Raw genomic sequence first — 17,678 nt, forward strand, 5'->3', positions numbered from 1 at the left:
CTTACAAGTACACGGTATGACCGACATCTGTATGTATACGTGAACTTTAAGAATACAGAGAATTCGCACGTGGAGAGATAATGTAATTCTGTGAGTGAAATGAGGGGACAGATATGGCACTATATGTACATGTAAAGGGGATAACTCACTGTAAAGTGCCACATACAGCACTTGGAAATAGAAGTATGATGTCAGCAAAGGGTAGGGTGGGAATAGATAGGAAAGGATGAAGCTGGCACTTGAAACAAAGTGCCAGCCTCCTAAAAACAATGCCTCTGGAAAAATTTTAATGAACATTATATGTGACCGTGCACCTCAAAACGAACATAAAGTCGCACATACTGATTTTGCGTGAGGACTGAAAATAAGTGAAATGGGTCAACCTCGCCGAACTTGACTTTTTTATATTTTCTGAAAGAGCGGGTCCTCTTTTACATTATGCTAAAATTTGGTATCATAAAACGGGCAGGAAAGTGTGGTTTTAGAGCAGTTTATCTCGAACATTTTTTGTAGAATAGTGTGATTAGGTGTGTCTTTAGAATCCCTTTTTCATTTCTGAAAAACCTTGTCCACACTCTTCACCTTCAACTCTAATAACTTTTGAGAGGATAGTGCTACTGCTTTGAAAGTTGCCATTAATTATGAACAGAATATGTTAATGAGGCATGCTTAATTTCAGATTAATCTGATAATCCCTTCATTGTTGTAAACTCTGGTGGCTTACTTCCCGTTTTTTGTCCCATTCATCGCACAGCCAGCATGGTTTGGTAAAGATTAAGCGCTTGAATAGACACTGTACTCCAGAGCCTCTTTTCTCAGTTCACACTTTTCCTGAGTCTGTGCTTTCTTTCCAATATTTAGATAGGTTAGGAGAGTCCAATTGATTTGATTTATACATCATTTTAAAGCTTAAAGTCTGCTCTTTCAGAATATGGTCTTAACTAAAAAGTCATGTCTGGCGACTTTTTGTTTGTTTTGAGGTGCAGGGTCACATATACAGTACATGCAGTAACTCTGAATTCTGAATTAAGCAACAGGGCTAGATGGAACGTATTTTCAAATAGAGGGTATTATGTTTAAGTGCCTGAAAAGGAGGCTAATACACGCCATGCACATCATCACTGCAAAATGTGCCTTTCAGAGGAAAAGAAAAGAAAAATATTCAAAATATGGAAGGAAAAACAAATGGAGTTACACGATATACAAAAGAACAGATTACTCTACATGTACCTGTAAATATATCAAGTCTTCTGTGTAAGTTGAATACCAATACCTAACCTACTGTATGATTTCTGACATTAACCCTGTGCACTGTGTATTGATCCTATGGGAAATTACCTTCATTTGCAGGAACAGGGTAAAAATGATGTCAGTTTAGCCTCACTCTGTGCACCCATTTAATAAATTTTGATCTTAGCTTTGAACTTCTGGCAGCTCTGACAACACACTGGTATGGGGTTCCTGGAAGATATTGTGGTAAAGTCTTGAAAGTAACGATTATGTTAGGATCTTTTCAGCATCATTGACTAGGTGGAGGTATCTATCATATATCAAAAACATGGTGGAATATAGAGTTACCACGGGCGATGCCGCGCGTCAGAAAATAAATGGTAGACATACGTTTATGAAGGGGAAGAGATGGGTTGTATGAGACAGAAAGCAGTTTAATACATTCATTTCACTCCTCAAGAATTAAGCATCATCACGGCAATGCATGATAAGGTTTTGGTTCTTGGGGAGGACACAATGAAAAAACACTAACAACAATAATATCAGCAAATGAACAAAGAAAGGGGCGGGGTCAAATTACCGATTTCGAATCCCTCGACCTCTTGCTGTCGATCTCGTACATCTTCCGCACCTGCTCCAGCATCCTGAAGGGAACCTGTTAGTTTTTGAGAGAGAAATGTGTACTAGTATTTATGCATAATGATCATTACCATGCATATTGACTTAGATATTTTGTATTATATTTGCAGCAACACCTATTATGTGTAGCATACATAGAAGGAGCTATTTTGAATGAAAACCACAGAATATGATTGGAACTGATCAGTAAAGGTTTGAGCAAATTCAGAGTAAGACTGCAATGTTAAGTGAGTTCACTGGAGTGCAGAGGTAAAGGGCTCTATATTCTTAACACAGGTGATTCATGGTTCAAATCCTATCTGGTTTTGACATTCTCAGACATGTTGTCTCTCTAACTAGGCGTAAAAAAACAAATAGAGAATGCAAAATGGCAATGGTGGTACAATCACAATGGTAGGGCCTGGAGGAATAGCAGTGCTAACTATATAGAGGCTAGCATGGGGAAATAAAGGAATTTGTTCAAATGATGAAAGCCTTCATCATTTTCACTATCTTTCTTTCTTAGTATCATCACCATCACCTTTGTTATCACTATCACTACTATTTCTATAATATTCAAAGTATATGATTATTAGTAGTACATTGTAGTATCAACAGTACTCTCATCATCATTGTCATTATTCTTTCGATTACCCCTACTGTCATTATTATCATTATCATCATCATCACCATCACCTTCATAACCGTCACCACCACCATCATCATCATTATCATCACTATTAAAAAGGGTACCAGTAAATGGCCATTATATGTACCTATTACATAGTATGACAGCTTACTTGCTGTAACTCCTTATTTCTGTCTTGGTGTCTGTTTTGAGCCAATAATTTCATTTTTTGTCAAACAATTCACACAATCAGGATGCCTCTTGGCAAAGCTCTTACCACCCAGAGGACAGCGTGATACTTGACGAGCATGCGCATGATGTTGGACGTGCCCGCCGCAATCTGGAGCTCGCGGTAGTCGGGAGACTTCTTGCGCGACATGGCGTGTCCCGAGAAGAGGTTGGGGGCCATTATCATGGCGACGTTGTTCAACGACATCTTGTTGTGGGACTCCTGGTCAACCACCTTACCCAGGAATGACAGAAGGAGCTGAAAGTAAAAAAGAAGAACAGAACGGATTCCAGATGTCTGATCAGTGACTGTGACTCGATTCAGTTTTATTGGAGACATCAGGATACAAATTAATCTGTTAATTAACGGGCTGATTTTGCTGTTACACTCAAATCCAAACTTAACATATCTGTTCCTCTCACACTGAGGACTATAATTGCTGTCTATAATGTTTGGAACAATAATGTATTCTTTATCTGGTACGTGTTTGCTTGTTGTTTGCCATTTTCTTCTCTGTTGTCATGTTTGAACATGTTTATATACCTATCTTTTCATTTTTGACATGCCATGAGCACTGAAAGGTGGACCTGTGTGCTATACAAGTAGCCACCAACTATTATTATCATTATTATTTCCCATGGACACCTGCCCGAGTATTCTCAGTACTCGCGTTCAACAGGTTAATTTACAGCTACAGCTGTACCAGCTTGAGCTGCCATTCTATTCACTGAGAGCTCTGGCAAAATAATACATCACATCATATAAATGTTACCTGTACTACTGTATGAGCCATTATTTTCGCGTACGGATATTTTCACGAATGAGGAGCTCACAGACATGTATTTCCGCGGGATGTTGCTTTTGCGAATGGACAACGACACTATTCATCGTAATTGCACATATCCTGGTTCATTGCGACATTTTCGTGTGTTGATAAATTTGCGATCCAACTATGATTCACCAAATTTGCGAAAATTAAACCCTTGCAAAATAACAGTTTATACAATAGTCTGCGTTGCCAATTGACAACAGCTTGTACAGTATGAGGAATTGTACATCATATAAAGGAAAACATCATACAGAAAGTTGGAAGAACTACCTCAAAAAAAAAAGAAGAGAAATTAATAATGGCACTGCTTGTATTGCAGATGAAGGGTATGTAAAGGTTTCTGCATGTTGATCCAAATTGCCTACTAAGAGCCTTGGGGGTGGGGGCAGGGAGGGGAAGAGGGGAGGATGAAATTGTGACCGTTGCCGGCCTGTGTTGACCAGTGCTTGATCACATGCCCCCCTGCCGTGTGTCCAGGGGTACGTGCCAAACAGCAGGAAACTCCTGGTCAGGTTTATCTTGGCCAAATCAAGAATCAACAGGTCGAGGACATGTGCTCTTTTTTCCTACTCTAGGGTTTTATAATGTTCTTCTCCTCTGCAATACGTAGCCATCATACAAATCCACAAGATCAGGCAGATACGACATGAATTTCGTGCAACATTCTTGCTCTTCACAAAAGTTGCAGGGGAGCATGATACCAAATTCCTCCCCCTTACCCCCTCTCCCCCCCCCCCAAAAAAAAGAAGGTATGAATAAAATCTTGTAAATTTTGCAAGCTTACTTTGCATCATTTAATTCTGAGTTCACATTTGTATAAAAATACAAAATGATTTGATCCATCTCTCAATTTTCAGCCGTCCTTTGCAATTTTCACACTAGTCTAAATTGACGTGTAAGGAATTTGAATCGTTCTGGAGGAAAATATGTTTTTGCTTCCATGGTTCCTTATGGAAACACAAAACCTGTTGAAGGCTACGTGTAGTCCCGAGTATACTCGGGCAAGTGTCTATGGGAAATACGTGTTGTAGGTTTGTAGCAAGATATGCCCGTCCTCGACGGGTTGAAAAGACCGCAAAGTGTCCTCATATTATCTCCAATTTTTATATATTTCAAACAATTGTCACTGAGGAAAGATGTTTGCGATAGTTTGTGATGCTCTAATTGTGACTACAGTGCAAGGCATATTAAACCAGCATGGCTTCGAGTACCAGATACTGACATATTGGACCTGCATTATATCCAATACATCTGAATACTGAAACCACACATGCATGATAATCCCTGTGGTAGGAAATATGCCTACCCACCCTTACTCCCCCCCCCCCCCCCCCCCCGGGGGGGGGGGGGGGGACCATGAACGCACATACTCCAGATAGAAAGCAATGAAAAACAAAACAACAAAAGTGTGTGCATCTGGGATCTCTCTGACAGCCGCAGAGAAAAACAAACAGGTGCACACAGGTACTTTGCCACATCCGGAAGAACACCAGAGCCTATCTTGACCCAGCTTTAAAACCCACCCACACACACACAGACACACTCTCATATCAACATCTCTCATAAGCCCCTGGATTTAAAGTGGGTCTGGTCAATATTCTTACAGTCATGGTTGTCATTTTCCAAACCATTGAATTAATTCTGACCCATATGAAGGCTGATATCTGATCACCTTTGTTTGTCTGTCTGTCTCTGTCTGTCTGTCTCAAACTTTTTCAAACATTATTTCAATACTTTCCACAAAATACACGTACACTGAATTATACCTGTTTCAATAAAGCACAAAAAGCAAAAATAGCACTACATGTGGGTTCATGTGTATCTTTCTATCTATTTACATAGTATCTATCCATCTATCTATCTACAATGTATCTATCTATCTATCTATCCATCTATTGTATTTATCAATCTATCTATCTAATCTATCTACATTGTTTCTTTTTATCTATGTTACTTATATTTCTGTCGACCTACATGTATCTAACTATCTGTCTATCTATTTATCTATCTATCTATCTATCTATCTATCTATCTATCTATCTACTGTATCTATCTATCTATCTATCTACCTATCTATCTATTTATCTATCTACTGTATCTATCTATCTATCTATCTATCTATCTATCTATCTATCTATCTACTGTATCTATCTATCTATCTATCTATCTATCTATCTATCTATCTATCTATCTATCTATCTATCTATCTATCTATCTATCTACATGTATCTATCTTATCTACCTACATGTAACTATCTACAAGAATTGACCTCTATTTTCTATGATACATTGTATGTAAGTCACATATATTCTCATTTCTGCATATCGTCCCCACGGTGGTAAGACTGTATGCCACAAATATTTATTTTTTTTTCCAGGAAAGCAAAAATGCTTGATCTGTCTTTGCAAAATTTTGCACAAAATAACTGCAGTGTTGACATCAAATTATGTAGGAACATTATTTTGGATTTCATTAATGATAGTATTGTTACAAAACTCAATATCAGTATTCATGTATGCCAAATGGAGTAAGGAGGTTTGCGATTACATGCCAATTGAGATGCAAGGTCTTGCCAAATCAGGGACAATATGAAGTTTTCTCCCGTGGCTGGCAACTCCTTCGCTTTTTTTTTTTTTTTTTTTTGACATTGATAAGACAGTCTTAAATCCAATGTCACTGGTTGACTGGTTGCTAGAAATTCAAGATAAGAACTCTGAGGAAACATCAGTAACCTGCACCCACAATCTTTCACCAATCTTCAGGAAATGTACTAGATTTTGGGCATTTGTTAAAATCATTCTACACTTGTTCTAACCTTTCCCCCGCCATCCTCAATATCAGCTACAGTACGTGCATGTGAAGAACCACAAACACACAGACCCCTAAACACCAAGGTCAAATGTCAATGTGGTCTGAAACATCACTTGGGCTGATCATGGATTGTTTGTGCAATTATCCATGAAGTGCATTGAAAATCATGCACTACTAGAAATGTATTTCACTTTTCCATTTTCTCTTTAGGCCTACCCCATTGTGGACGAGCTGATTTTGCTGTAACACGCACTTCCAATAGACACCTTCCTGAGTATACTCAGGACTAGTCTTAAATGGGTTTATAATGGGATGGATGTAGTTGCAATCGGTAAGATCAGCCGCAAGATGAGGTGGTTCCCACGGCGATGACAAATCAAAAGCTTCCCGAGCTCTTCGAGACCGATCCTGCGACATTTTGGCAGTCCACTCATCGTTTATACATCCATGAGTCAGAAAACTACGTACACCGGATAGCGACCCCTCCCGCTGATCATCCATCAATGGGGGTGGGAGGGGGCAGACATTGCACCCCTGGGGTGCAATGTCTCCCTTCTCCTTCTAATCTTATCCCTCCCTCTCTCGCTCTTTCCCTATCTCATCTTTGTGGAATATACAATCAATGCATAGATGCCACTTGAAGTATATCCAGAGAGGTCAAGTAGGAATAAGATACCTCAAATCTGTGATACAAGGAGGAGAGAATGCCTTGGCATTCCTTATATGATCCTTTGTCTTTTCATTGCCTCTGATCTCTCTCTCTCTCTTTCTATCTCTCTTTATCTCTTTATCTCTCTAATTATTTATTTATCTATCTATCTATCTATTTATCTATTTATCTATTTATCTATCTATCTATCTATCTATCTATCTATCTATCTATCTATCTATCTGTCTATCTATCTATACCCATCTATCTATCTAACGAGATTACATTACTGTACATATGCAGAGCTCAACACTAACTTTTTAATCTGGTGATCTTTAAATTTGAAATTCTGGTGGCCTGTGACAAAAGGAAACATAACGATCCATTTTGAATTTCAGTTACCTGATTAGGAAAAAACACAAAGGCAACCTCTTCGGAAATTTGGTGGCACAACATGGTCCCAGGTCAACGCTGATGTTGAAGAATATATATGTACAAGTTTGAGAGTAAGTGTCCTTGTTTGTCTTTATGTATGTATCTACCTTTATATAATGGTTTATCTAATGTTTTCTTCTCCAACTATCTCTTTCTCTCTCTCAATCTTGTACCCTGTATAGATCTCCTTGCAGTATCCATCTTTGGGGAATAATAATCTTGTTACTGCATTGTAATTTGCTACAATCATGTATGCATTTCTACACCCCACTGCTACACAAACTATCTGGTACAGCAGTTTTCTTTCAATGAAGTGTACACAGGATACGTGTACAATTTAAAATATCATTCATCAGCTGAAATTGCTACTCCAATTTGAGTTGGAAAACTATTCCCTGATCTTGCCAGCTTTCCCACCTGCCATTTAATATCAAAGTCTACTCTGATGAAGACTGCCACAGAAGAAAAGTGAGATTAATGGACTACTGTCTTCTTGGCAGAAGGAATAATAGAGAGGTAGATTGACAGAGGCCGAGACAGACGACTTTTGTTCGCTCTTGGTAGCCACTGGATGGAAGGACTCTGCCAGCGAGTGCCAAACAAAGAATTCCCTCTATGGATCCATGACAGGAAGGCGTACGTGTCGGTGCCAGCTTGGCATCCAGCCGCACATTAACAAGCATACAATTTTATTACAAGCTTCCTCTGAACAGAGATAAAAGGCTCATTCATACAGATCGAAAAAGCATGAGTCGAATCCCGATCAAATCATGCTTTTCTTGTGTGTGTGTGTGCTCTGGTTCACATGTACATAGGCAAGAGAATAATCACACTGGTTCATGATGAAAAATCATGACTCGAATCACACTGGTTTTTCGTAAAAGCAGGGCCAAACTGCGCATGGGGGAGGCTTGGAGTTTGACCCGCCTTTGACCAGACTGTCTCACGCAAGTTGCGTTATGAGATATAAAAAAAACAGACTAATCAAGTGCAATTTCAGACAATGTTTATACACACGTCGCACTGCAAATAATCATGACACTATTTCAGAAACGTCACACTTTTAGTGGTGCATGTAATGCGATTTGAATCTCACTAATGGTCACGATCATTACAGTGTATGTCCACACACATGAAAAATAATGGTTTTTGTGTTGCAATTCAAATTGGAACCTACGATAATGGTGACTACTGGTGTTGGTGTGAATAGGGTCATCCACCTTCCTCCGGCCAACAACTCAAGCCAAGAGAAATTAGTATGGGAGTGCTACTGCCAACTGCTATGGCTGGAATACGGGAGCATTCAGCATATCATTGACTACAAACTCAATTCTCTTCCACTCTTTGTCGTACCTGTGCAAAAAGAAAATGCCAACAGGAACGCTCTAGAACATGCTGATCCAACTCTAAGAGGTGCACTGGTATGCCTCCAAATGATATGCTTCATCACACGCACACATCATATCAGCTTGAAGTTCTAGCATCAGTGCGACAAACAATAAAGGTAATACCCTTGGAGATATACATCATGCCAATGTAATAATTTGACACACACATGTGGTTTTGAAAGGGTTAATGCACAAAGGGAAAAAGTGTCTTCCAGAACTTCCTTGAACATAGTGTCCTGCTGCAAAGTCTTTAAAAACATCACTTTTGGCAAAGCCAAACTACTCAAACACTGAACTTCAAGATAAAAGTCTTTAATGGCTTTTGTCTGTCCTTTAAACGCGACCATGAACTTCCCGACCCGACGGTCTGCCATCCGATCTTATCTCATCATCTTAATGCCGCAAGTCCACCACCTGTACTCCGTGCTACTCCGGGTCAGACTGGTTTGGAAACCATTAATGAGCAAAGGGCACCACCAGCATCCTCTGAGGCCTGGCGACAGATTTCTTTATCATCATCATCCCCTCTGATTTCACTGAAATAACACGGAAGGAGTGAGCAATACATCAACGACAACCATTGTTTTCATGATCACTGCATGGAAACGACGGATGGGCGAGCACATTCACGCATCCGGGCTGAAGTCGGCTCACCTAAAATCGCTCTGGACCTGGGCCACCTTTTGATTCCTTCGGAACCTATATCACCCTTATGCGAACCGTGATTCTATCCCAGCTTTGTAATTTGTTGAAATAAAGGCAGCGCTCATTTATTGTGTGGGTTGAATCTGAATTTGTATTTGTGAAGTCTTTCTGTTTGTCTGTGTGTGTGTGTGTGTGTGTGTAACAGTAATCACTTGCTACTGTAAAAAAAAAAATGTGTCTAACAAGGTTGATAGCACACGAAGATGATAAAAGTCCAGTCGGAAACTAGAAGAGATTTGGTCAGGACGGGCAATTTTGATGGTCAAGCTGTTCATAAATTTCGCCAACAGTAGGCTTGTTCAAACACACCCAAAACTGAAACGGTAGAAAGAAAAGCTTGGTGCGATTGAAAGAGTCGTCAAGTGGGTGTGACCCGGTCGGCCACCATGCGAGAGTAGCTGCTGACTCTTACCTTTAACGTCGCCCGGTGGATGTCTGGTAGTACCAGGATGAGCAGGTTGAGGCACTGGAGTTGTTTCTTCTGGTCTTGGATCTCTGCAAAGGAAGGATTGAATACGACTATCAAGAATCAAGAATCACGACTCAAGAATCAAGAAGAGGAATCTTGTAAAAGAAAAGAATATTACAGGTGGCTATCTCGTTATGTTCTGATGCATTTTATTTGTTTCTCTTACTCTTTTTGCTCTCTTTTCCGTTACGTCCCTTTCCTTCCTTTCATAGTTTTTGTCACTAGGTTGTTTGTTAACAAGTCCAACATTTTCATCAAGGGACCTATACATTACAAGCTCTGCATTTTAGTAGGTTCCCCACTTTTCATGTTTGCAAAATTATCTTCTCTTGTATTCTTTTAATATGACGCTATGTCTAGTCTTATGTTCAATCGATATTGTATCATGTTATTTGTGTTTGAGATGTGGAACAATAAAATCAAATCAAATCCATGCCTGTGTTGACTGTTTAAAAAAAAAAAAAAAAAAAAAAAAAAAAAACATAGCTAGATATCTATACATTGTAGGCCTATACAGAAGTGTCCTTCGGGACAGTCAGACCTATACACTGAATAGGTTGTTTAGAACCAGCTTCAAGGAAGACTTTCTCGTACACACCTACACTGTACAAAAATAAAAGCCACAACTTTCTTGCAGTGACAGTAATACAGCTCATTAGAGAATCAGATCCACTGCAGTCTCTTTGTTTCTTGTACTTTGACAAATCTCTCTCTTTGAAGACCAGTTCATACATCAAATTGTTGCATGGTAGTTGCATTCACAAACAACTGTAAACCAAGAGTCCCAGATGTTCTGTATCATGTTGGGTTCACTACACTACCAGAACTATGGGGCAACTCCATACGAGGTGTGTAACTAGTTGGCAATTGCCCCATGTTTTAAACTCACTCTCCACCATGGCGAAGGCATTGACGTATTCCCAGGTGAGGATTGGCGTGGGCATGTCTCGCAGGAACTGCTTCAAGAGCCCCACAGCGTCGTTCACCCGAAGGTCGTCGAACCGGAACTTACCGTCATAGAAGTCCCGCTCAATCTGCTCGCTGAGTTGCTGGAGGGAAAGGGAAAAATCAAGGCAATTAGTTGGTGAGGAATTTCACAATTTCTCAAACCTTTATGGCAGACCAGTTTATTAGTACCACGGTACCCTCCATTCATGCAAAACTCTGTAACAGGTTGTTTCAGGTTATTTCTGTCAGCAGCAACAACAACAACAACAACAAAAACTTGCATCATGCATGCCTAACATAACTACTAATAAAGCAAGAATATTAAAGCACAGATATACAGTTTTAAAAGTAGCATTGAGACCACAAGTAATGTGTAATTAGATAACTTTTTGGAAAAATCTCATAAACTAGCCCACATTTATTTAATAACAAGGCCAATCCATTGAGGCTTTAATCTGTGTTGTTCAGATTGTCTGGTTTGTGTCCCCTTTTTTGGTGTGTATCTAATAAACATTTAGGGCATTTGACATGACAAATGACACTATTTTGCTGATTTTGCAGGGGCTTCGCGTCAAACGTTCTCTTCAATAATCTCTGATATGAGTAGATGGAGGAAACAAACAAAAGGATGACCGCCCGGTGACAGGGAAACACCAATGTCTGTCGGACATCACGGTTTCCTTGACATCTCTGCACAGAGCCAGGACGGCGGACCGCAAGATATGGTGGGAGACAAAAACATGGCTCGGGAGGATTGTCTGCGCTGTAGCAGTCTGCCTGCAATCCCTTGCTTTGCTTGTTTTGTTTCTTTTTTTCTTTGGCCATCCCCAATCTGGACATTTGCTCATATTTCCTCCCGATAAATATTATGGCACCGATAACAAACATGGGCATTACGAGGACACTCCCCTCCGACAAACGGCTCTGTTTATTTCAGGTTCTGCCAGAATGACTCAGAGTATCTCAAAGACATCTCAATAGCTCTTGATGTCATCAACATCACGTGGATATCCTTTCTCTGTCTGTGTGTGTGTATCTGTGTCTATGTCTGTCTGTCTGTACGTAGGATTCTACATCTTGGTAAGATTCTTACCACAGCTATCTTTTTCTAGCTCTCTCTTCACTTTTTTTTTCTCACAGAAGTGCATTTATAGCATCTTAGAAAACATTTCTTCCAAAACAAAACAAAACAAAACAAAACAAAACAAAACAAAACAAAACAAAACAAAACAAAACAAAACAAAAGACCACAAAACCAATCCCCGTAATGATGGTAGCTATACTAATTACTGTAACTAGGCAAGCAGATTTTAACACTTGTGAGCCTCCACACTTACAGATTTTTGACAGTGGTTTCAGGAAGAAGGTCTTGGTGACCAAATGGAAAATTTCAAGCAATCAGAAAGAGAGCAGCTAGCTCTTCAAACATGGCACCTGTACCAACTCTTTCATTTTTTTTTTCTTATAGAAAAAAGAGAAAGAAAACCTCACAAAAAGGCTGCATAGAAAAGCTCAAGGAAAACAGAATGCCTCAATATGGAGGGAAACGTAGACACTTCAGATGGACTGGAAAGTGATTGTCATCCCGTCGGGTTGCTCGCTCCATTAAAGCTGTTATTCTCTCCCCGTTACGTGCCCATCATTGCTTCAGTAGCTTCCTGAGAGAGTGATTTGCACACTGTGTACGGAACTCTTGCCTTCCTCTTGTTCTCCAACCCCAAACTCTCCCCCCCCCCCCAACCTATCACAAAAACAGGAACTCCACATATCTGGTGCAATACTATCAAACACAATGCAAGCCCTTATTATCTCGTCTGTATTTCGCAAATCGCACCACAACATAATCAGCAAAAAACTGGAACTGCTGCCCCCTGGGCAAATACTCACTGGCTATTATGATTGCTGGCTTTGATTCTGTAAGAAGGGCAAGTCTGTACTGCACGTACACATATTTTCAGAATAAATCGACATCATGAAATTCACTGCGAACATTGTTAACTGTACACTGTGTAGTTAATTGCACCCAGAAAAGTACAAAGGATTTACAGGCATGCATTGTAATCCAACCACAATTGGTTTCACTCAATACCATCCCTTTGCTCCAAAGAAATGTTGTTTACGCATTGCTGTCTATACAGTGATCTCTTCACAGCCCACAGTCAACTTTCCAAAGTTCATCCCAGCATGAATAGAAATAACGATGACTGCATACTCCTGTGTTTCATACTTTTTTTCTTACAATATGTACATAAAATAAGTGCTTTATGCAGATGGTGTTGCATGGACATAAATCTTATAAAAGCAAACAAACATAAGACGAAACTGGGTGCACTGCTTAAAGAGGACTACACACCGCAATTGTTCAAATCACAATCCATGTTTACGTGAAACTCACCTTCCCAGAGCGTGAATGTTCAATTCATTCATCCATTACCATTCATAATTTGAGCTCATTAATCAGCAGCTGACAAGTTTCACTTTCTATTTTCTCATATAACCCTTTACGTGCTACATTCCTGTCTACAAGGCACCTCAGACATTGGAACTGTTAGAGCACAATTCTTCTTCTTCACATAGGCAGGTACAATAGAATCCTGACTCAAATCTTAACCCACCACCATAAAAAGCCCCATTAAAATTGCCTCACATCAACTTTATGAATCTGATATTTTTACAGTACCTTGTATCCAAAAGAAAAAGAACTCCATATTGTCAAAGATTGCACAGCGTATGCTTTCCATGTGATACATTTTTCGTTTTTTCATCAGCTGAGATCAACACACAAAAGATAACAAAGTCAGTTGCTAGATACCTTCAATAAAAAGGTGATTGGATATTCAAACATAATGGGCCAATATAAAGTGGCGAGATTCACCGAATGAGAGAATTTTTTTTTCAAAATTCAAAATGCTCCAGAACGTGGTAAAATTTTGATAGCTGGTTGGTGTCAGAAAATAAATTACATATTTCCAAAAATTTTGTTTTTTTTAAACCATAAATCAAATTTCTTATTTCTCTGCAAGAAAAAAAAGAAAGAACAGAAATGGAGTTGTTTTGTTGTTTTCTCAACTCCAATGTCTGCAGTTTGAGTTTAGGGGTGGTAGGTTTTATTTTGTAGCCTACCAGAAATGACAAAATAAGAAGTACATGGATAATATTTTTACCTTTATTCTTGCTGCAGAGCCTGGAACCCGCAATACGCCTTCTTCATGTAAGCCGTGCATTTCCAGGAACCCTATTAACTGGTCGGGAGAGGGAAAAACAGAAGTAGCAAAGAGAACATTTAACCCACAGAATACTGAGATGTGGTGGGAAGTGTTTAAAGCAGAGGATTTTAGAATCTAAGAGATTTAAGAGTTAATGGGTGAAGGGGAGAGGGTTGTGCATGCTATACTTGTGTATAGCATACAATACACAAGTACAAAAGTGTATGTGTACAGGTGAGTACTTCATAACAAAAATGATAGCAAATATTTGACGGCTCTATTAAAACATTGTTGCTTTTTCTGTACATGCTGTCTTTAAAGTTAAAAAGTAAATGAAATAAAAAGTACACAAAAGAAGAAAAAGACCAGGGACAATTTTTATTTGACTAATGGGGCAGCTCCATGTGAAAATTCCCATTTATGGTAGCTACAAATATCCCACACAGGAAAAATATGTCAAATGTAGAACAGGCAAGTGTATTGGCCTACTGATTAAATAGTGTTGGTATATATCGGTCATCAATGGACTCATGAACTTGTATGATGTGAAGTCTTGAGTCGTGACACTGAAGCACTGTGCGAAATCACTTGATCTAGATATTTCCTTTGATGAAGATGTCGTGCGAATACACGTAACTGTGCATGCAAGGGGGGAAATGCCGGGCCACGATTCCCGATGGAAAGCCTGTAATTGGCACAAAGAATGCGCTGCTGATCCCATTTTAGCACGGAGTGTGTACTCTGCTCTGCTTTTCTTTGTCTTTCTTTTGTTTGCTTAAGGTTAAGTGCATCGCGATGTCAGTCTCTTCACTTGCACGCAGTCGATTTTCGGGCCGGTCACCCTCGCTGCTTCCTGTTGTTTCTACTGGTAACAACAAGAGACCCCCCTGGTGGTCGCCAACTGACACGGCCCTGACTTCTCACACAAATACCTGCGTCACACCTGCCCCAATAAACTCTCATATAATAAATTTCCAAATCCCTATGTACATGCCTCTGTGGCAGGGCTGTAAAAGCCCCTCATCCAAAAATCCCCCCAAAACTTGGCCAATCTAATTTACCAATGATGTCGAGGTATGGTACTTTCCGAAGCTTAGCAGAGCAATTAGCATTAATAGGTTCTGCCTGACCTTAAGGCTGCATTACTACATGTAGGTTGTACGTACATGTATATATACAGCTTCTTTTTCATGCTTGCTATATGATTACGCAACAGTGGGAGTCAACACAAATTTGTGGTCAAGTTTAGAGTTGCCAATTTGGATGTAGCATAGACAAATAATCACTGCTTCTAGAAAATTTCCATGGGAGATGATGGGTTGAATAACAAATAAATAGAGTATTGTGGGATACACAGCAAAATTTAGAGTTGCCAATTTTGATGTAATAGTGCTGTAACAGAATTTCCATGGGACTTTAATGGGTTGAATAACAAATAAATAGACAAAAAGACAAACAGAGATACATAGTTTTTACACTCGCCAGCTCACATCAAGGCCAGAACATGGCAGGATTTGGCTGTCATACGCAACAACAACCATCATGACAAGTGCAAAACCACCTGCGAGTCCTTCAAGCGGATGAACGTAAACAGAGCATGCCGCAGCACTCTTCACGTCACATGAGTCAGGACACGAGTCAGGGCGAGTGTCGGACAACCCCGCTCTCATGGTCAAGCGTCACACTGGAAATTATTTCTCTGGCAAAACTAGATTCATGGTTTCCATATCAATCAGTTAGCCTTGTTCCAATTTTGTTGCGGGGAGCGTGTGCACTTTACCGATGTCTGACAAAAACATGACAGGATGATATCAAAACGCTTCTGTATCCTTGGCAACGAGCTTGACACTCCCTTACAGCATGTGCGTTCACCAGGGACATCTGCACAAAATTGCCTCTGATCTCTTTTTGTCCATCACCATGGCAACAGAATTAGCCAAAGAGTTCTGTATAGTAACTCCTAAATATTCTAGAGAGACTCCTAGACTAGTTATGTCCACCTTCTCTGTATTGGCAGCTGCAGTTATTGCTCACAAAAAAAGTTAAAACACCCAGAGAAGTACCACAAATATAAATCTTCCCCATAGTTGAATAATTCGAGAGAGCAAAAAAGAAGGCCATCAATACTCTTGGCATAATGAAATCTGATTCCATTTTGACTTGGAAGCACACAGCTAATATGCAGTCCATGTCACCAGATTATACTCCTCTTTACTGACTCCCATGCACACATCTTACCTTTTGTAGAAAAAGCGGGGACGATGTGTCTGGGCTCCATAACTTGTCGTTGGCAACAAGATTTCTGAGGGGTACACCGAAAACGCCATTTTCTGATGTAAGAATGTACAAACAGACAAAATATTACTGAGGAACCATTCAGACTTCTGTGTGATATTCACCAATATTGTATAAATTTACCCTCTTTGCTTCTTACACCTTCAAGCTAGTCCAGTTATTGCTTGCTGGGGCTGACACTTTCAAAATTTATCACCTCCTAAGGAAAGGACTTTCACAACTATTATCATCACCAAGATATATGATAGCAATTATCACAACACCTGTCTTCATATTTCTTTTCTTTGTCACAGTTACCATGATTAACATTATTATTGCAATGAAGCATTACAGCAATCACCATATTTTTCATCATCATCTCACTGTTCTTATCATCAACATATCATGATTACTTTCATCAGCATCATCGCCCTCATAATCGACATCATCACCCTCATAATCATTATTATCACCACAATCATTACAGATGCCCCCCCCCCCCCAATCATCATCATCATCATCATCATCATCATCATCATCATCATCATCATCATCAGGGGCGGATCCAGGAATTCTGTAAAGGGGGGCGCGACTAATATTTCTGGTGTCACTTCCGGGTTTCATTTGATTTTTTTCTTTTTATTTCTTTTGTTTTTAACGAAAAATAAAGGGGGGGGGGGGGCATGCGCCGGTTGAGCAACCCACCCCCACCCCCCCCCCCCCCTTTGGATCCACCACTGATCATGATCCACAGGATACTCACTGATATACAAAGTTTCTGCAAAATCTCCACTTACATCACCTCTACAATTAAAAGAAGTCCTGATCAACATCACATCAAAGGTACATGTACAATTGTATGTGCACACGAAAACCTTAATGTAATAAAAAAAAACACCCCTTAAAAAAACCCTCTAAAAACCACCCTAAAATGTTTTTAAAAAAAAGAAAAAAAAAAGAAGTAAAACTCTCTCACCTTTGACTCTCCTCTTGGCTGCCTTCCGGACGGGGTCAAAGCTCAGTCCTATCCTGTCAAACATGGCAGTGAGTTCTATGAGGGCGATTTTCCGCACCTTGTCCACGTCCTTGCCCGAGAGAAAGTCCACCGGCGTTGTTCCCTGGGCATCTTTGGCTACTGTGATGTTCTGGAAGGAAGAAAAAGACATCAATGATTTCATCATCTCAATTCATTCATGTGGTCCTACACTGTCTGTAAAGGTGGCCTGACGAGGAATTCCACCCCAATTATAGATTCATC

At 39.8% G+C, this 17,678-nt stretch overlaps 1 protein-coding gene across 1 annotated transcript in view; it reads right to left on the reverse strand.

The window, feature by feature from the left end:
* The window catches only part of LOC139716086 (rho GTPase-activating protein 18-like), a 132,614-nt gene that overhangs the window by 11,254 nt on the left and 103,682 nt on the right, over positions 1-17,678 (reverse strand). Inside the window, exons 8-14 of the mRNA XM_071627640.1 lie at positions 17,397-17,565; positions 16,385-16,476; positions 14,105-14,182; positions 10,882-11,041; positions 9,936-10,018; positions 2,754-2,963; positions 1,811-1,885 (exon numbers count right to left, since the gene is read on the reverse strand). Of these exons, the coding sequence (XP_071483741.1) occupies positions 1,811-1,885; positions 2,754-2,963; positions 9,936-10,018; positions 10,882-11,041; positions 14,105-14,182; positions 16,385-16,476; positions 17,397-17,565 (867 nt within the window). The remainder of the gene's footprint in view (positions 1-1,810; positions 1,886-2,753; positions 2,964-9,935; positions 10,019-10,881; positions 11,042-14,104; positions 14,183-16,384; positions 16,477-17,396; positions 17,566-17,678) is intronic.

The sequence above is a fragment of the Diadema antillarum genome, unplaced genomic scaffold (genome assembly GCF_040938485.1).
Source record: "Diadema antillarum isolate AM-2024a unplaced genomic scaffold, OU_Dant_1.0 scf00000060, whole genome shotgun sequence".
Classification (NCBI taxonomy): Eukaryota; Metazoa; Echinodermata; class Echinoidea; order Diadematoida; family Diadematidae; genus Diadema; species Diadema antillarum.